At 40.4% G+C, this 21,298-nt stretch overlaps 2 protein-coding genes across 8 annotated transcripts in view; both read left to right on the forward strand.

Annotated features, from left to right (window-relative positions):
* Positions 1 to 8,590, forward strand: part of LOC147310948 (interleukin-1 receptor type 2-like) — a 29,931-nt gene extending 21,341 nt beyond the window's left edge. For 4 of the 5 annotated variants that reach the window (XM_086266800.1, XM_086266802.1, XM_086266803.1 and 1 more), the window contains exons 2-9: positions 2,272 to 2,349; positions 2,760 to 3,012; positions 3,530 to 3,722; positions 4,129 to 4,297; positions 5,972 to 6,034; positions 6,213 to 6,345; positions 6,449 to 6,603; positions 7,553 to 8,590. In XM_086266800.1, the coding sequence (XP_086122926.1) occupies positions 2,274 to 2,349; positions 2,760 to 3,012; positions 3,530 to 3,722; positions 4,129 to 4,297; positions 5,972 to 6,034; positions 6,213 to 6,345; positions 6,449 to 6,603; positions 7,553 to 7,584 (1,074 nt within the window). In that variant the 5' untranslated portion in view covers positions 2,272 to 2,273 and the 3' untranslated portion in view covers positions 7,585 to 8,590. Of the gene's footprint in view, positions 1 to 1,552; positions 2,192 to 2,271; positions 2,350 to 2,759; positions 3,013 to 3,529; positions 3,723 to 4,128; positions 4,298 to 5,971; positions 6,035 to 6,212; positions 6,346 to 6,448; positions 6,604 to 7,552 lie in introns of those variants that run through there. The other variant, XM_086266798.1, reaches the window with a different exon arrangement.
* A 1,150-nt stretch (positions 8,591 to 9,740) lies between these two features.
* Positions 9,741 to 21,298, forward strand: part of LOC147310950 (interleukin-1 receptor-like 2) — a 32,034-nt gene continuing 20,476 nt past the window's right edge. The window contains exon 1 of one of the 3 annotated variants that reach the window (XM_086265473.1): positions 9,741 to 9,887. The gene's annotated coding sequence lies outside the window, so the exon portion shown is untranslated. Of the gene's footprint in view, positions 9,888 to 15,112; positions 15,336 to 21,298 lie in introns of those variants that run through there. The other 2 variants (XM_086265474.1, XM_086265472.1) reach the window with 2 other exon arrangements.

Below are 21,298 nucleotides of genomic sequence, written 5' to 3' on the forward strand. Positions count from 1 at the left end.
AGTATGACAAAGAGCAAAATGAATGTTCTGCCTGGTTAATTGTCGATATCAGCTGATATCACTAAGAATAGGTACATATCAAAACCAAATAAGATTTTAAAATCCATAATAATCTGTTTTGATTGATTGATTGATTGATTGATTGATTGATTGATTGATTGATTGATTGGAAGTCTCAACCATTGTTTTAATGATTCTCAGCAGAGCCGAGCAGAAGCATCGGCTCTCCCAGAATGGAGTTATCCTTTAACCCTGGAGAAACCATGGGGTCAAATTTGACCCCATGGTTTCCCTAGTAAGCCAATGGGGTCGGCTCTGGCCCCATTGGTTCTCCAGGGTTAAGAGCAAACTTGGTCAGGAAAGACAAATAAATATTACAATCATATAAGAATTAGAATCATAAATATTAGATCAGGCAAGAGTGTGAACTGTTGCCTGTCTCTATGTTATGTTATGCCCTGAGATGCACCAGTGATCTGTCCAGGGATTTGCACCAGCTTGTCTGCAACCTTATTACATTATTACCAACATAGGGCAGTCTTGCCCGGAGGCACTAAGGCGGGGCAGCAAATTTTGGGGGTTGCCCAGCGACCCCCTTGGTGGCACCCCTGCCCTGTACAGGCCCACATTTTGCACCTTTTGAAGACAAACTCTGGTTTATCTGCTTGTAAACACAGTCCCTGCTTACATGTTGTTTAAAACTAGATCAAATGTTCAGTGCCAAACACAACGGGCTAAACAGCCGCAATCTGTCGAGGTTACCAGGTTACCTCACTATGTGTAAACAACCACATTAAAACTACGGACGCATGCAGTTAAATCAAATCGGTCTCAGCGCGCACTTTTTTACTACAAGCCACATTCACATTCATATTCGTACAACACTTTAACAGTCATAATCACACTCGCACTCATCACGGTGGATGCGATAGGAGCAATTGTGGGTTTCAGTAAACCAATGACCATATTAAAGTGGGATTTGTTATTTGTTATTTTATTTAGTTCAAATTGTGGTGCTTTTATTTTGAAGGTCAAGCTTGCCTGCGTAAACAATCATTACGCTGCATGTGTGTGTAAGTGGGCGTAGGCTACCGATGTGCCAAAAAGTGATCGTCTGCCAAAAACTGATTTCTGGCATTTGCCAAAAAGTAATTACAAGTATTTAAACTGCCATGAATAAACTTTTGGCCTTTAAACAGCGAAGCATATCAAATGTATCCCTCAATAATATAAAATAAGTCATCTTGAGCCACAAAACAACATTGGTATCACAAGCTAGAAGCCGCAGTCAGTTTTTGACAAAGTGACTAAGAGGATAGCAGAAATTGCAACTATATAACAATAGTTCCATAAAGATATTTTTAGTGGCCAAAAGGGGACTGGATTGGTTTTAATGTTGGTACAATAACGCAGAGTCATAAAGATACTTAAAAAACAGGTCATTTAAAAATTTTATATATAACCCCGTAAACCCTGTTCACTAAAATCTACTTACCAATATAAGTAAAGACATTATACATCAAAACAAACAAACAAAAAAACACACACACGGCAACACTGGAAATCAGTTTTTGGCAAACGATCACTTTTGTGCTCGTTAAAAAGTTTGGGCAACCAAACTGTTCTAGAAGTGGATAATTGTAAAGAAACCTCGGAAGAATGGCGACTATCTTTGTTTATCTTAGTAAACTTTATTTTATGTGTTTTTGGCGAACTAATGGAGGCTTGGGTTGTGCATTTACTTAGTCCCACTTGACACTTTACTGTCTGGGGGTATGATTTGCATAGCAACAAATCTGATGTCGTCCGACACTCATACAAATTCACCAGTTTTAATTCAGTTCCTCCTGAGGGGTTAATACATTCCATGCAAAAATGTAGAGGCTGGCCAAGGGAGCAACACTTAACACTGGACTGTTATCAGGAATTCTGGGTCTGCTTCCAGTCATAAAGCATTACGCAGCATTTTGGCTTACACACGCAGCTCCTCAAATACCAGAGCGCTAGTCATTCACGATCAAGAGAAGGAGCTAGATGGCGTGAGAAAGGAGAAGTGAGCAGGAGAGAGAAAATATCAGGCAGTGTACAGTTAGCTCTTTCAGTTTCTCTGGTTTTTGCTGGATTTTAAAGGCTCTTGGGCTTTTCACATTCTCTGGATGTAATTTAAAGACGCAGGAAGACCTGGCACTAGGTCAGCTGATTTCCATTTCAGGTTTTTGCTGTGACTCTTAGCATGTTCACTTCTAAATGTTCTGTATCTTTGTTTTTCAGCCATGGGTTCAAGTTCAACACTGGCAAGCCTTGTGTTTTTCCTTGGTTTGTGTGGAATCTGTAGCGGATTTGAACAGGGTGAGCTGAGTAACACTGCTTCACACACACACACACACACACACACACACACACACACACACACACACACACTGAACACATTAACAAATTTTTAAATGTTTCTGTAAATTTATCATATGTCATGTTTTTGCCAAGCTGCAGTTTGAGCCACTAGCATGATCTGAAGTATTTTATTGCCCTCTTGTGGCCAGGGATAGAATTACAACAACACTGATTTTTAACTCTGCTTGGGAAAGTTCAAGTAAAAACACATGGAGCAGGAAATATGTCACATCTCAGTTCAGTTCAGTTCAATTCAATTAATTTCAAACAAATAACAACATTATATTTGACTTTGAAATGTTTGATTTCTCAGCAATAAAAGGTTAAATAACTATTTTCTCTATTCCACACTTACATGTATGTTGCAGAGAACTGTACTGACTACAAACTCCAGTTTGAGAGGGTTTTCTCTGTTCCTGGAGATGTGGCTATGCTGAGAAGCACACTGGTGTCCTCAGACGTCTTTAATTTCAAAACTGTCCCGTACAACATCACGTGGTACAACTCGGTGTCAGGCCAAGAAATCAGCAGTCAGACTGGTCACATCCTGGTGCACGAGGAGACTCTGTGGATTCTCAATGTAACCATGAATGACAGTGGGGATTATGTGACCATACTGAGGTAGGAAGCACTAGTAGAAGTAGAAATATTAGAAATGAGTAGAACACAGTATTAATTTACACCTTACACAACTCATCGAACTGCCTCCATGATCTATCAGTAATCACAGTGAACACAGAGTGGTTTATGGCTTTTACTGTATTGGAAATTATAATAGGAGAATGACGAAACCGCCCACATCTCAGTACTTTCAAACACTTTTATTCCGATTGCCGTTCACACACGGGCTGCAGCTTTGCAGCTTGCAGCCACACACTCCAACAACAACAACCGGATTCCGCTCAGGTGCGTCCGCCTCCCGTGCAGCGGCACTGCTGCAATATTATCTATCCCCAACACAGAATTAGATTTAGATTTTCAAAATCTAAGATCAAGATCCCTTACAATTCCAACAAATTTAATATTAATATTGTTTGATTTTTGACTGTGGAGAAGGTCAAACAATGACCGTCACTGCCAGGGCGAGTGTGCCCAATTATCTATTCATTTATAATATTTCTGCTTAATTTCCCAACAGGACTCCTTCCCACTGCTACAGGGAGGCCAGCCGACTGGTGGTGGATGAAAGACCTACAGGAGAATGTGGAAGGCCGAGGAAAGCTTATCAGCCACTTACAAAAGGAGTCACTGACAATCTGAACTGCCCTCTGAAGAACGAAATGAATAAGCTGAACAGCTACAACATCTCTTCCTCCATCAAGTGGTACAGAGTGAGTTCTCCAGAATTGTTGTTGAGTGCTGCATGAAACCTAATGGTTTTAATGGAGAGACTGCACAGTAGCTGCAGCCTCAACTATTTACTACCACTATTCCAACTTCTATCAATACCAGGAATGTATTGAAACTCTGGGGAGATACGAGTGTTTAAAAATTGCAATTTGACTGACAGCAGATCCCAGTCTCGGTGTGTTTGTGTGCGTGCCCTTTAATTTTGTGGAAGGGAAACAAACAGTTTAATAATATTAAAAATCATGGAACTCTTTAAATGTCTATCTGAACAGATTAGGAGCATCAAAACTATCCCAGTGGCTGTAAACTGTTCTCCAATTTAAATAGTTAACATTTTTCTTCATGCATTGTTAATTTGAAAAAAGACTTATGCGTTTCTCCCTCTAGGGTTGTGACCCCATAGAGGACGGAACAGGCAGCTATGAGTACTGGGGTACCAGACTGAAAATTACCAGTGTGGACCTTCAACACAAAGGCACCTATACCTGTACTCTGACATTCACCCTGGGTGGCATCAAAGGATCTGTGTCAGAGACTATTAGCGCAGAGGTCAAAGGTGAGATTGTAGATTAAGAGAAACACTGAAATGAAGTGAGGGGGCTATGAAGTGGATGAAGTGTGGAAGGGCAGTTGGTCCAGATGACATACTTTTGTATGCTAGGAGAGGAACTTTGGCTCTGAATGACGTAGTCAGGAATGGTGAAGAAGTATGTGAGGGAGGCCATGTATGAGGACAACGAGACAGTGGTGCGGGGCGCATTCGAAGTGATAGAAGGTGTTTAAGGTGGGGGTGGGACCAGGGATTGACCATGCTGTTTGCGATAGTGATGGACAGGCTGAAGATGAGGTCAGACAGGATTATGATGATGTGAATTATGATGTTTGCAGACCTGTAGTGAGAGCAGGGAGCAGGTGGAAGACAACCTAGAGCAATGGAAGTATTGACTGGAGGGAAGATAATGATAATGGCGGTTTGGAGATGGTGGCAATGATAAAGAGACAGGAGGCCGAGCTGGGGGATTTGAAGATCTATATAGGTTTATACTGGGTGTGACAAAAATGATTAAGATTAGCATTGAACATATCAGAGAGGCTGCTAATGTTAACAGTTTGGAGATAAATGTAAAGAGGAAAGGCTGGGATGGTTTGGACGCATGCAGAGGAGGGAAAGGGGCTATGTTAGACATATAATGCTGAGGATGAGCATCCAGGCAGGAGGAAAAGAGGTAGAACACAGAGAAGATTCATGGATGTAGTGAAGGAGGGCATGTGGAGGGTGGGTGTGACAGAAAGGGGCAATAGGGATAGGGCGAGATAGAGGCAGATGATCTGCTGTGGCGCCCCATGAAGGGAGCAGCTGAAAAAAGAGGAAGAAGACAACAGAGTGATTTTTTTTTTTTTTTTTTGTCCATATGTAAAGATGAATTATAAAATAACAGTGATGATACAATAAGTAACTGTATAGATGTGCACAATGCTCTTCAGTCATAAAGCTGGTATTTCCGAGCACTCAACTTGGTTTTCATTTACTTGGGTTTGACTGTGTCATAATTATCCCCCACTAAGCCTCATGTAGCTTATAGGTTAGCACCTAGATACCTCAAATTATGATTCACAGATTCACTTAGTGAAAATTGTTATGTTATATCTTGAACAAGCATGTGGCACAAGACGGGGAAATACAAAACAAAAACTGTGTTTGCCTTGGGCTACACAAGATAAAGACCTCGTCAGGAGCCCCCACACAGCTGAGAAGGGCAGCTGTGTCTTTGTTCTGTTATTCAAGCAAGGTTTATGTTTGACTGCTAACTGACCGTGATATCCACTTCAGTTAGTCAGGCATATACAGTAACGCCCTCAAACACAAACAAAACAGAACAGAACAGCTCCCAAACACTTGCAAGCGAGCTGAGGTATCGTGACTTCTATACTGAGCGCAGTTGAAAGGACAGAATCACGGTTGCCCAACACATCCCAGCCCAAAGGCCTCAAAGACTATCTTGACACTACTGTACGTTGACAAAAATCCGGTGAAAAAAGCATAATCGCTTCATTTTAACAATAAAAATAATAACAGAAAAAGAAACATCAGTTGTGTTAGTAATAATGGTTTCTTAGGTTTGCTTACTGTAAAACTGTGAAAGAGAAATATGATTCAATTTCCATTATATCTTTGTGATTATTCAACCTCTACTGTAAGCTACACAGTATTTGATGTTCTCTGTTTCAGGGGATTACTCTTTGGTTCCACAAGTGCATGAACCCTCCAATGATGTAATCAAAGCACAGAGCGGTAAGTCCTCTAAGATCTTCTGAGAAATGTGGTGTTCTGTTGATTTCATATTTATGTATCTCAGGCTTCATTTAGGCCAACATATTGGGTTGAAAGTCACAGACTTCTGCAGGGAGAGTAAATGCTAAATATACAGTTTCATGTTTATACTGAGTCACTGTTTTGCGCATGTTTTCAGGGTACAACTTCAGTAAAAGGTGCCTGGTGTTTGTGCCGGGTGTTGGGAAGCCTATCGTTGATATTTATTGGTTGGACAAAGATGGATTCTTTGAGACTAACACCTCTCACCGTGTACACATGTTAGAACAGCGGTCAGTACCTTAAATCTCCATCAATTTGTTTTATTTGCTTACTTTTGAGAACGTTGAGACTTTTGGGAATTTTAGGACGATCTCATCTCATTGTCTTCAACAGTTTGCTGCCCCAAGATGGCTCCAGTAAAGGTGCGTGGTTAGAGACCTGGCTGATATTTTCTGAGCTGAAGGAGGAGGACTTCAACATAAACTACACCTGCCGTGCGTACAGTGACAGGGGCTTTCCTGAAAGATATTTCAGTCTGCAACCAGCAGGTAAAAACATTATATCTCACCTAATGTTGCTTACTAACCTTGAGGACTAGTGTATGTTCTCCCAATCAGTTAATCAAGTAATCTTTTCTCTAAAATATGAAAAAGAAAGAAGTCAAACTGACTGGTCAGTAGGTGGTGATTTCTCTTATACCAAACAGAGCTTCAGAGCAGCTTAGGACTGCAGTGCAAGTTACCATGGCGATGTACTCCAGTAAGAAGCGAACCTTCGTAACAGTGAAAAACCTGGATTTGAGCTTAGTGAAGTTACCTCACTAAACTCAAACCATGCTTTGTGTAACAGTCCTCAAAGTGTGAACGAGCACAATGTAAAAAAACTTTTTGAATAACATCCAGTCAGTGAAAAAATTATTAACATTTAATCCACCAAAGCATTTCTATTAACTTCTTTTATTCATGTTGACTAGTTTTATATTATTTCACATGGGATAACTTTATTACCATGACAACAGATGTTCAAGGTAAATAAACTCCCAGTCAGACTAATCACAGGTCTCAGCACAACGAACTTTTAACTACAAAATATTAAAGAAGTCTATATCCAAAACATTATCTGTAGAAGATATTTATAAACTGTTACAAAGAGTTATGATTATTGTTTAAGCGTTTTATTTATTTAGTTTATTTCATCACTGCAGTCAGCACGCTTTGAAAGGACCAACCTGAATTGGACTGCAAGTCTTTGTTCAAAGTGATAATAAGACAAGAAAAATGTTAGCATAATTTAAACATCTATTTAATATCAATAATTACACCAGATGCAACATTTTCATTAAGGGAATTGTGCCAGCTTTGAATGATGATCTTTTTTATGAAACTGAAAAATAAAATAAACTAAAGGGAAAACTGTTGTAAAGTAAATCAAATGTTACATTTTTAAGGTTCACTCGCTTTTTTGACATTTAATTCTCTTGGTTGTTCATCTCCCCAGATTCAAACATCACCGTTGTAACTGGTGCCTGACTGTAACGCACAGTAACCAAACTGATGCATCAGCAAAGTACTCCATCTTTATCAGGTTTGCCTGTAAAATCCACTTATAATGGCTGCTAATCAGCAAATGAATAATTTTATGTTAATTATTGAGGTTGTAGTTTGCAGTGGGGATTTACTGGAATGAATTAACCAAATATAAACAATGTTTTCTTTGTAACGTGGGAAAAATGTAATAGAGCTGTTGTGTTGTACTGCACAAGATATTACTACTGCAATCAGTGTCCACTGTATATACACATATATATATATATGCAATAAATATTCTGAGCATGTTGTTCAGTAGACGAGTGTTGTGTTAATTTACAAACCTTTATATCTACACATTTAAACGGCAAACCTAGCTATCCTAAAAGAAAGTGGTTTGAGAAAATCTTCAAGGTGACCTGAATGTTTGACTTAGTGCAATGTACCAGTCATGATGTTTTGTTGCTATAAGTTAAGGTTTTCATAGGTGGTAGTGAGACAATCTTTCTTATATGTGTAGTCACACCTGAAAATGAATTGATATTACAGGGCCATCGTTACATGTGTTATGAAAATTATCACTGAACACTTGGACATTTGCTGGGTTAATGAAGTCCACTGAGCAGGTTGGGGAGGAGAGGATGTTGTCTAAGCTAACATCCATCATGGACAGCCCCTCCCACCCCCTGCATGAGACTGTACGAGCACTGAGCAGCTCGTTCGACAGTAGACGTTTACACCCACGGTGTAGGAAGGAGCGCTACCAACAGGTCATTCTTACCAACAGCTGTCAGACTCTGTAACACAGTTTAACAATTTTTTGGTTATCTTACTCATCAGCTTGTTTGTTCACTGTACATGCATACGAACTTCAGTTGCTTATGTGTATAGGACCACTTTGTGTCTTGCATTTATATTTTATATCCCTCTTGCTATAAGATCTGTGTAACCACCAAATTTTCTTATTTGTGGGATAATAAAGGTTTATTCTATTCTATTACCAAGGTGAGCTGACTCTGATGTAATATCTGTCCTGCTGTCCACATCATCCTCCACATGAGAGACCCTGCAAACCCGTCATCGTTCGGCAGGATGTGACACAGAGCAGTGGGCAAACAGACCCAAACATTTCACAGGAAAAGGTTTTCGAGTGGGATCTACGGAAACTTGTTTTCACCATTTTAAAAAAATTCCAACCATAATATTTGGGGTTATTAGCTCACAATTCCTTGTTAGGTGTCTCACAATTTTTACTTAACCCCTAAGTTTTAGCTAGTAAATTGAAATTTTGAAGTCCCTAATTTGACATTTTGATGCCTAGTATTTTTTCATTGGCAGAAAAAGGCTTCCATAACGAGCCCTTGTGTACAGTGCAGGCAGTGTCCCTATTCCACAAATGTAAGAGTGCCTCATTTTCTACAGTGTGAATTTCCAGAGAATAAATGTGATTCATCTGCAGAGCACAAGAAGCTTTAAACAGTTCTGTGGTTCTGAGTACCACAGAGGCCTATAAAAACAAGGCCATGGAAACAGTCACCTAATTTTAAAACCACATCCTTGTTTGCCCTGTTTCACATACATCCAGTAAAGGGCAGATATAGACAATCAAACACCGCCACACCAACATCTAACTGCCTGACTGACTTTGTACTGTAACAGGGGAGAGCACACAGACACAGAGAGAAACACGCAGTCCACACAGAAAGTTCTCGATTCATCCTCTCCCCAGAAACAGGCTAAAAAAGCGCTCAAAGTGCAGCAGGACCATTAAAATCAAAGTTTAGCATAAGTTGAAACACATTTCACGGCTAAAGCTCGACGTTGTGTCAGGCTGACTCCCCGTGCAGCCACAAGAGGGCTCAGTGTGACCGTCATAACACGCAGAAATGTGGGAGACAGACGCACTCAGGCTGCTGGAACCACTTAACGTGACAGAAAACGGAAAAAAAAATCACACACAACAACAACAATTGCACTTAAAATAAAGATTGTTTTAACAAGAACTAAAAAGGTGCTCCACAGTAATTGGCGTGGAAGAGATCAGTGTATGTGTGAATCACCCGAACAGCACGCTCTCCTCCCAAAGATTGCCCAACATGTTAGGACATCATTTGGCTTTCAAAATATCTCCCAAAAAGGAAATTGCCACATGTGCTTAAGTCCTCACAGAAAGAGGAAGTATGAGCTGCGAAGGACACGTCTAAGATGAGATTTTTTTGTTTCCACCTTAAGATGTTTTTACAAGACTTTCACGTAAACTAAAGAGGCGGTTGCCTTGACAGAAGGACTGACATAACAGCAGTCTGGTGAGTTTCCTGTGTTAAACAATGGTATCTAACACCATAACATCAAAACCTCTGAACTCTAATCATCCATGATGCTTCTGCATGTGTGGCACTCAACACAGTCTCATTTCTAGATCAGTGTCATGTTGACCAAAACAGATTTGGTACGAAGTCCTGTCGGTGACGTAAGCGCCAGACAGACTTTAACACATTTTTTTCTGTTCCTTCAAGAGACAGATTCAAATGATTTTCCTACTTTTAATGCTTTTACGTACATTTGCCCAGATATTTTACAAAAGCATTGCTCACTGGAGCCTGAAGTAAACCAACAGAGGACTCAGAAATAAAGAAAAAACACGTGATATTTATTTAAGCTACTTTCTTCTCACAAGCACACGCCCACAAACACGCTCACAAATGCAGTTGGCATGCTCCCTCTTAACCGGTGTCATTTAAACATGGCAGACCAGCGGCTGGATAAAGGATGGGAGTACAATGGTCAGTGTTGGGGAGTAACGGAATACATGTACCGCCGTTACGTATTTAGAATACAGTTACTTTGTTGAAGTAAATGGATTACACAGCAGAATTTTCCTGTTTCATATTGTGGCGGGTCAGGACTGTTTGGGTTTGGTTTGACAGCTATGTTCTGTTGTTCCAGGCGGCAGAGTTACGGTTGCCATGGTTACAGGGCGACACGCGCTCTCTCTGTGACTGTGTGTTTCCTGGGTGAGAGAGCGCCTTTTTGTTGTTGTTGTTGTGCTAAGCTAATAGGCAGAATGCTACAGGCATAGCCCTAAAGAATGTAGCCTTATGGGCAGTGTAGTCCGTGTTGCAGGGAGAATGGACTGCCATACCCGTTATGTGTCTGTGAGCGCGAGGAGGGAGAAAAAGGAGAGTGGAAAAGTAGTTATCGTAGCAGAAACGGGAGCGGGAAGCATGTAAATATAATAATAACCACTGCAGCCAAGAAGAGTGCCTGACGAGCCCAGTTGTAAGTAAGCTATTACGACTAGACTGTATGCTGTGTTCATGTTTTCCTCCGAAACAATAAGTTCCGTTGGAGCAGCCTTTCAACTCCTCTCTCTGTCTCTCGCTAGCAAACTTGACCCAGACAACAAAGTAAAGCTATTTTTCGGCTACGAGCCCAACACCAGAGGTCCCTTTACTATGGTTCGGACCCGCGGACCTTCAGTAACAGTAATAAATCACAGCAATAGTACATTCACGTAGTTGTAAAAAGCATGATAATATATTAAGTAATCCAAAGTATTCAGAATACGTTACTCTCATTGAGTGACATAACGGAATACGTTACAGAATACATTTTGGGGCATGTATTCTGTAATCTGTAATGGAATACATTTTAAAAGTAACTTTCCCAACATTGCTGGTGGGATGTGGTGAAATCTTAAATTGTTTTAATGGCTCAGTGTGGGGAAAAGAATCATAAGTCACAATAATTTCTATTGAGAGCTCCAGTAGATTTTCTTAGTGTGCAGGCTGTAATCAACTGACCTGCTGCCCTCTGTGGATGTCCACAACTGCAAACTAACCTGTTTATCCTGCACTAACCTGTAGAGCAGGGGTGGGGAACTCCAGGCCTCGAGGACCGGTGTCCTGCAGGTTTTAGATGTGTCCTTGATCCACTTGGCACCGACACTGGCACTCGAGGCCCGGAGTTGCCTACCCCTGCTGTAGAGGATTGTCATGCAACCTTTAAATAACATGGTTCGTCTACTTCAGTTTGTTTTGCAGCACGTTTCACATATGAAAAAATATAATGTCTCATGTACAGACCCAATATCTGATTTAAAAACATTTGAAATTTCCAGTTTATGAAATATCACTTAGCAGCCCCTACCTTTACATCTAACCTCTCTCCTTCCTCTCCTCTCCTGTCCTGTCTTTCTTATCTTTCTCTATCTCTGAGTGACGTTAGCTCTCTTTCTTCTCTCTCCATCTGAAATACAACAGCTGAACCTTTAGCTAGACTGTGAGACAAACTGCACACAAACGGTTAAAAAGCGTTATTTCTTTTATAATCGCTCCTCTTCTGTAACGCTAGCTAGGCGCTGAGGTACTGATATTTATGTAAATGTAGTGAGTAAAAGCAAAAGGTTGCCAGAAAAAGAAATACTCAAGTAAAGTACAGATACCTGAAAATTGTAAATACAATATCACAAGTCACCAACAGTCTACACAGTGAGTAGGCAGAGAAAAAGGGAAAAAACCTTCAGGTTACTCACTTAAACAGAAAAGAGAACATTTGCTGCGTGAGCTCGGGATATGTCTCACTGCTGAATTGTAGCTTTGAACTGGTACACATTTCTCGCAGCACATCCTGTTTGAAAATGTGACATTTACTCAGGGATTGTACTCGATGTAGGGCTTGACTCATATCTTGACGAATGGCTGTGGCTCATGGGGATTCCTTTATCCACTGGGGAAGCCCGGGTGTGGCTTCACACCTCTGTATAATTGCTTTGGGCTTGACTAAAGAGACTTTAATTGAATTTCTGGAGGAATTTTTTTCCCCTTATCATTTGTTGCTTTGATGGACTACCTCATCTCAACTTTTTGAATGGGCTCTAGTTAGGACCCAGTATGTCCGGATTCTAGGTTATCTGAGTCAAGTGCCGAATACACAGATATGCTGAAGCATGTTTTAAGGATGCCTTCCTGTGGTTTGTGTGCTTTGACATTCACAAACACGTGGTTGCCTTATTAATGCTTTAATGCAGCGGTTCCCAAACTTCTTTTGCTGGGCCCCCCTTTGTTTTACATGAAAAATGTTCGCGCCCCCCACACGCACACGCATGCATGCACAAACACATCCTCCAACCACACACACCCATATTTTGCTCCATTGCGGTTTATTTCACACCTCAAACATTTAGTAAACAATTAAGCAAATACAAGTAAACTGCAATAAATAAACCACTAACTCTTTTATGCTACGTCCGCACCTACGCGGGTATTTTTGAAAACGCAGCTGTTTCATCCACACGTAAACGGCGTTTCGAATCAGCGAAAACTGAGATTTTCCTCCTTTTTTGCGTTTCCGTGTGGACGAGGAATACAGAGTTCGTCACGCAGCGTCAAAGGTATGTGCCTTTTTTCATGTCACGCTGTGCGCCACGTTATTGTTTACATGAGATGAATTGCAGAATGGCAGATAGAGACAAAATACTGTTAATCTGACTATCTGCAGGTTTTACACGCTTACATATAAACACGCAGTTACTGTCCCTCCATTTACAAAGGCAGAGGCGTCACGGTGTGATTATTTTACGTGTAGTTTTTTTTTTCCTGTGTAATAATATTCAACATTGCTATCAATACATTTTTCAAAAAATGCCTCTCTGTGCAAAATGGGTTTAAAAACATAAACAGCTGTTTGTCTCTGATTTAGACAGGGGGTTGTTATTTGGGTGTTTTTTTACAGTTTCTCTGAGCATCTTGGGATGAATCTGCTGGGACGTCTACTCCTTGGGAAGATTGGCAGTTGTCTTGAATGTTTTCCATTTCTGAATGATCTTTTCACTGCATAATGATGGACTTCATATTGTTTGGAAATGGCCTTATAACCCGTCTAATATTGACGGGCTGAAACAGTTGCTTCTCTGTGATCATTACTGATGTCTTTCCTCCTTTGCATTGTGTTGCACTCAGCATCAAGGCAATTAAACCTCTGCGATATTGATCTTGTCCGTTAAGTGGCAGAGGGGGGTGTTAATTAATTTCAGCTGCTTTGATGTTAAATTAAATACAGGTGCATTAGAGGGGCAACAGTGAAACAATGGCATCTTCCATAGAATAGCAGAATTGGTTAGTTCACCAGTGATGCTCAGTGCTTTTCACAGATGAGAGCAGGATCACCCTCAGCACATATGACAGACACTAAAGTGTCTGGAGAAGCTGTGGAGAAGAAGGTTTTGCTTGCTGTAACATCATCCAGCATGACCGGTTTGGCGGTGGGTCAGTGATAATCTGGGACATATCCATGAAGGGATACACAGACCTTTAGAGGACAGGCAATGGCACCCTGACTGCCGTTAACATGCCGAGTCCAAGGGTCCCTCTCCACCTGCGTCTCAGCTTGAGTCCATTGATTCGTCTCTGCAAGTGTGTGAGCACAATCCTGAATCCAAGAGTTCCAAACAAACAGCCTGAGTATAAGGGTCTCTGTCTTAAATGCAGATACCTGCTGAGCCTTCTGTGGAGTTCCTACATTGTTCCTACCCCCAAGCCTACACCAGGGTCTCCTTTGTTGTCAGCATCAGCCTTCTTGTTGTCAACCACCTGCTGCGACATGTGATTGCTCCATCTCAGCTCCTGGGCTCCCATCCATCTTTCAGCGTATTTCTGTCTCAGTGATCGCTGGCTTCCACACAAGCCTCTAGAGGAGTCCCCTCTCCTCCTTCAACACAGTCTCTCACTGAACCTCCACTGCTGGCATGTTGTCCATCTGCCTGACGTGTCCCATCACCAATGCCTGTCACCACTCAAACCATTAGAGGGTTTCAGTCACTGGTCTCTCAGGCAGCCCACAGAGTTGCTTTATCTGCACGATTGGCCACCTGGCCGGCCGTACGAACCGCCATCTTCCCCATGCTTGCCTCAATGCCGAGCTGATCCCAGAACTGTGTCTTGTGTGTTTGATTTTCTGGCTCCCTGCTTTTTCGCTTTTTGTTTGTAGTCCTGCTTTGGGGTCTCGTCCTCATTAAATCTGACAGTAAGGATATACAGTTTTTCTGCTTTCTGCTTCTTCTGGCTTAATCTTTTCAATTAGAACTATAATAGCGTGTATTTTCTTTTCCGCCAAAGTAAAATGAAGCGTTTTAAACATGCTTAGGGTGAATTTAGTTCTTCTGTTAATTCATTACATTATAGACATTTCTTTGAAAGCAAAGACTTTTTTTCTTTTGCGGAAAAAAACAACACAAAGATTTCACATTTCTTGCTGAAATCTTGCAACAGTTAAATATCCTGTGAATGAAAAGTGAGTTTTCAGTCATATTTAACAACAAATATAAATGTGCTTATGCTCTTGTAGACAATATGAGCAACTAAATATATTGTTTATATTTAACATCCGTGTTTATGTTATGGGCGTTTTTTCTGGTTAACAGTTAGTGAACCAGAATAAGTTATTTTTAGTTAAAATAGCAGTGAGGGATTTGACTTCGGGAAGGTTTAGCTGATTTAACGCTGTGTTGAAATGCAAAGGAAGGAGAACAGAGAGCTGAGAGGTGCAATCCAAACACACTCTTCCTCCTCTGTGTCTGTGCGTCGTCCTGTGGAGGTGGAACAAAGCTGTTGAGTCACCGGCTGGGCAGCACGTTTGAGATTCCTCTCTGCATGCAAGGGTCAGAGGTGAGATTTCCTCTCTTAGGTCTGCCGTGTCGAGTAAACTGTCTCATCCTTCCTTCGCCTGTGTTGTGCCTCGGTGTCTCTTTTTCCTAGGTGAGTCAATATTTACCACTTACTTGTTCCTAAGCTGTTTATGTTCTTAATAATTTCTGACTTTTCTGGGGCAAACTCTGCCACTGAATGTGGCCTCGGTGCTCGAATTCTTAGAAATATGAGGTCTACCATTCGCCTGTTTACTTTTTCGAAAAAGTGCGTTTGTAATGTTTACCACAAAGGAGGCACACTTCCTTTCACACTATAGTAAAGATTCCCACTGCAGCCAACACAAATGTTTGATTTTTGAGCGATGGATAGATCTCATAGAGCAGGAATAGCAATACTGACACCTTTTTTCTTGTATAAAACTGACAGATGATGAGAAGAAAAAGGGACGATTTTCATGCCAAATCAAAAACCTCACATTAAAGGAGTGATTCATTTAGGTGCATTCTGGGTGGTTGTTCAGTGTGGGTTGTACTGTGCGGTTTTCTCGCAGTTTGTCATCTCCAAAGCTTATGTAGGAGTTCTTCCTGCATTACCGTGACTGAACTTTGTCAACATTGTATGTGCTTTTTCACATCCTGCAATGCCATGCAGCTGAGTAATTCCAGACCAACAGACTCATCAGGAATATTCTGTCCTAAAATGCCTAGAAAGTTTACAGAATATTATATAATGATGACATGACATTAAGGTCTTTAAATTTCAAATTTATCGATTCATGTATTTTCATGTATTTTCAAGAAAGGTAAAATGATCTTACGTGAACACTTTGCTGTCGCTGCACCCTGATAACAGGTTCCTGTAGCCACAGTGCTGTTTGTTTTGTGTGTTATCAGTACCCTGCACAAATATACCCAATGAAGGCTTTGATGACAGGAATGAGAGATTTGATTTAGGGAAGGTTTTTCTGATTTAATAATGTATTGAAATGCATATCGTCAAATCAGTTCAAGAGTTACACAGAGAGGCATTTGTTTGTCATGTTGTGCGGATCTTTCAGCTTCTGTCCTTCCCCTTTAGACCTTTCTACCTCCCTCGGGAGTTTGGACAGTTATTTATAACTGTTATTTGTTTTAATCCAAGAGCAAATGTAGATGGCTGCTGCAGATGTAACATATGCACAGTGGTTTGGCTAGAAAATAAGAAAAAGTTGTGTGGGACTTCAGTCATTTTTCTGTTGTGTTAAAACAGGTTATTGCCCCATGTTTACATCAACTGTACATTGACTCTCCTGCTAAGAAAGAGGACACTGGATTTATTCTTTAGCATTATAAATGATGCATATGGGGATTAGTCAATACACTTGGTTCAGCTCTATAAACAGCAGCTTAAACACCAAGCTTGAACTGTGAACAATCCACCTGCAGATGTATGAGAGGGTGTCTGGTTGGGATATTTTCATAAACAATAGCCTATGAATATTTCTGTGTTGAAAGAGCAGGGTGATGAGGGATAGGCTAGACTGATGCAGGAGGAAATTAAGCAAATTGTCAAATATTAGTATAAGGAGGAGAAAAGAGGAAATTGAAGCAGGCACAGCTTGCTTAAGGCAGGGACTGCAGGGAGTGTACACAGTGATTTGACAGCAAAGGGAAAAAAACAAAACACTTGTAGGCTTCAGCTTCTCATGTGGATACGCAGTATAATCCCTGAACAAAATCTTGTAATTCTGGAGCATTCATCTGCATTCCCAAGCCTGCAGTTTGTTCGAGTTTAATAATAATAATAATAATAATAATAATACATTTTATTTAAATAGCGCCTTTCAAAGCACCCAAGGACACTGTACAACAGATAAAAACTGGAAATATACACAATGATAAAAATAGAAGATAAAAGTTAAAACATACAGAAATTTAAGAATAGGCAATTTTAAACAGATGAGTTTTGAGGGTGGACTTAGGTGAGTGGCGGCCGGTGAGTAGCGGCAGCCAGACGCGCCAGCGTTCACTCAACCGGAAGACCTGGCTCATTCACAGCTGTATGTTACTGCTGCTCTTAGAAACTGTGTTTACTTGGACATTTAGACCCTTCTACATTATGTTCTCTTGCATGTTTAAGGTAGATAGCTTAGAGGAAAAATAACAGAGCCACAATAGAAAAAAACGAGAGCAGCCTTCTCACTGAGGATTTCACCTCAAACCAAAAAGCACAAACAAATTACCATTTCACACTACCTGCAATATTGTTTCCACAATGTGAAAAAACACAGTCACACTATTCATGTTCTCAGGCTCGGCTGAAGGAAGGGTAACTCCCGTTGCTTTCCCTTTTTCAGAGCTAAATGAGTCATGTATTTTGATAACCTCCCACAAGCTCCATGTCTTAAACTTAAGCCATTAACCCTTGTTCAAGGATGGCACGGTTTCTGCAGGCTAGTTTTAGAAAACTATTCCATCACTATTTCTGAGACGTCTCCCTTTGCGCTCTTAAGGGCTGAAATGTCATTTATATTAGAAAATTCCCACATTGTTCGTCTCTTATCAGGCCAGCAGGGATGGTCATCCTCACATTTCCGGGAAGGCTTCCTCATACCGCATCTTTAATTTAAAACAGAATTTCTCAGACATGGTTAAAAATAACTTGGTTTAGCAAACATGAGAACAAGATTCAAAGTGTTCTTAAGGACAGCGTGTTTCCTTTCAGCTTGTGAAAATAGTCTGATCTGATGCTTAACAATCAAGAGGCGTGAGCATCCTGAATTAGAGTGCAGAAAATTCTCTGGGTGCAAATAAAAACCTAAATAATTAATAAATATAAAAATACAGATATTTGGTTAGGAAAGGCTATGCAAACCATGAAATTCAGGTGGCGCTTGAGAATGCAAACACTATTTATTGGATTTAAAAGCAGCAACAGAAGGTAGAAACTTGGAGGTGCAAGAACAGGCGCACAGATTCTCCTCCTCTGCATATTTTAACAAATCCACAACAACTATACAAAGGAAAATAATCCAAAAGTCTTAGGCGTTATTTGAGCACACTAGGCTGTGTGCTCAAAGATAAATAAGTCATCTTTATGACTGACCTACAGGGTGTGTCAGTCTTGTGAGCAAGTTGTTACTTTTATTGCTGGTTGATGCGATTCATTGAAGATCTGGGTTTCAATTCTCCATTGAAATCACATCCTCTTCCCCTTAAAATAAAAAAAAGTTTGTTGTTTTAGCTTAGCTAAGGACTTTTTCATCATTCTAGGAACATGGAAATGTTAAAAAGCTGACATTTGCCACGTTTCTCCAAAACATTTCTGCGCTGTTCAAACTATTCACAAGATGGGGTTAAATGAGGTTAAAGGCAAATTGGAGGAAGAGCAAACTGAAATTGAGTAAACATGAACATTTAAATGAGTTAAAATACTGCTTAGAATTTTTTAAGGACAAACTTTAGCAACTTAATGTTGGTTTCGACTGATCAGTCAGTCAAAAAGATGAACCCTGAGCAGTGCTTGAGTATTGTGATATTTCCCTTCCTGAAGTCCAGAGTTTGTCTCCTACAGCTGCGAGCTGTTTGTTAACAGCAGTTGAAAGAACATTTTGTTGCTGTTGCACGTTTATCTGAATCACAACCGGAATCTGTATGTTTATGGTGACGCATACAAAGTTTGCAACCTCTGTTTAAAGCCAATCACTGCTGAGCTCACTGCTGTTTGTTTCCACATCATCCTTGATTTTAAATATTTGACTGCCCTACAGAAAGCACTTGTTGTTTCAGGCTCGTGCAGTTTTAAGCTGCTACACCAAACCTGCTGACAAACTAATTTAATTCCAACATAACATGGAATTGAAAGTAAAATCCTGAGCTACGCATGCACGTAAAGTGTCTGTCTTTTCCTGAGATGTTCGTGTTATCAGTACCTTGCACCTGTGACCGCTCTTCAGTGTATGTGGCAATCGCTGCCCTATAAACAGATGGACAAAGTTCACATGACTGAACAGATCTGTAGACCAAATGAACATTTAACCAAATGTAAACAGAAAACAGACGCTTGTTCCTCTCTGTCAGTTTGCTGTAGCGAAATTTAAACATTGCACAAATTTGGTCCGTTAGCGAGGCCCATTTCCCAACAGCTTCTGTAAGTTTTCTGCCATGCAAGCATTTTCAATAACACTGCTGTGGTTTACAACATACAGCTTGACTTTGTCCAATGAATGCAAACAGAAAAGGTCGTGCTGAAGATGATTAGCAGATTTTATAAACTGTAGATTATTGCTTTAAGATATCTTAAGATACGAAATGATTTCCAGCAGCCTTGCTCCTCTTGCGCCCTTCCCTAAAGTGGTTATCAACACTATGATAACGATATTCTCATCAGCCATTCACTCCTTCCACCATCTGTTCCCAGAAGCAGACATCTTTAGTGCTGCTTGCTCTGGAAAAACTGCATCACTTTCTTGTTTTGTGCCTTGACTGAAACTTAATCGGGGAGGTTTAGATTCAAAATGCTTTCTGATTAATTCATCCAAAACTTTTATTATTATTATTATTGTTATTATTGAACTCTAATGACATTATTCAGAATAGTCATTTATCTTATAGTGGGTCTTGGTACAACTGCTTAGTATTGGTGTTTTAGCTCCTGTCCCTTTAAGTCATTTTTGCTCTGATTGGCTACCCCTTGCAAACAAAAGGTCTGAACAGCAAGCGAGTGGATACACTGTGATCAAAGGCAGATTTGTGTGCCTCACGCCGGATTCATGGTCCTGTGTTAAATTGACTGAACGAGAATAGATCGAATTGAAGAGAAAACTTCACTATATAGCCTTTTGGCAGTGACAATACAAAGTAATGGAGGTGCACGATACACAAAAGTATAAATACTGTCATTGGCATCTGTGAAGGCTACATCATATGGGAGGTCTGCTGTGAACTGTGCATGGTGAAGCTAGCATGTCACAAGTCTGTCATAGCTGTGTGGCCCTTTGTAGATGGAGTGTGATCTCTGAATAACAGTCAAATAGCTCCCAGCGAATATTAAACAGTTATGAGCTATTATAGATGATCCCTTTCTACCTGATCTTGAAGATCTTAAAGTAGACCAAAGACTGAAAAAGAGTTTATCTCTACTTTTGTTTTACTGAGAACTATATTTAATGTGAGCTTCCACAGTTATTACAGAGTATTTATGAGGGGGAAAAAGCAAAATAAAGAGCATAAGGTGTCCGCTTGAAGTTTATTATTGACTGTAGCTGTAATAGTGCATAAACTGTAGATCTTGCAACACTGCCAATGACAAAAATGATAGAGAATTTCTCTTCCAAAAACCCAAATAGTGCTCAAAATAGGCAGATCTTGGCTGGGAAACCTGCTTCTTTCCTGCCAGGAAGCAATATTTTGAGCTGCACTGATTAGCCATTGTCTGCAGTTAAGGATGTTTCCAGTAATGTGTGAAAGTGGTACCAAGATAAGGTGCTGAAAAGTGTAATATTACACAACTATAAATCTATTTGGAGTTAAGGTGGTACACCACCATTTCACAAAGAGTGCATGTGTGGCTCTGAGTCATTCAAAAGTACAGTAAGAAAGAAAAAGTTAAGCGTCATCTGACTTTTGGTAAACATGAGCTCAGTCTGAATCCACTGCGCAGCCAACCTCTGGGATCCCTGACCTGCCTGCTGGTTTACACCTCCGGTGACTCACTCGTTTCTGTCTTCTTCAGCCTCATGTCTGCAGCGTGACCCGATGAACCAGTTCACTTCTTCCCACGCTCGCCCCTCTCTGCCTGAACTTGTCTAAATAGCTCAACTATGCACTGGAAGCAGACACAGATATTGGGTCTAAAATGAATTAAAATTCAGTTCTCCTTTTATACCTTGAAAATATTTTTTGTTTAAATCTAAAGACCACTTAGCCAACTTTATTTTAAGCCGTGCTTATTTTCCATTATTTGTTTTGCTTTTATGAACAAAAACTGAGTGAATATAAGCTTTAGATAGATGGAGCCTGCTTTTGCATGCCTGTTTCTCACAGTCAAAATGTTGTGAACCTTTTCTTCTTAGAAACGAGATTTCTTCAGAA

This window comes from Aulonocara sp. 'chitande type north' Nkhata Bay, linkage group LG16, assembly GCF_057382095.1.
Source record: "Aulonocara sp. 'chitande type north' Nkhata Bay isolate Kocher_YH1m ecotype deep benthic linkage group LG16, A_spYH_male_GT1.1, whole genome shotgun sequence".
NCBI lineage: Eukaryota > Metazoa > Chordata > Actinopteri > Cichliformes > Cichlidae > Aulonocara > Aulonocara sp. 'chitande type north' Nkhata Bay.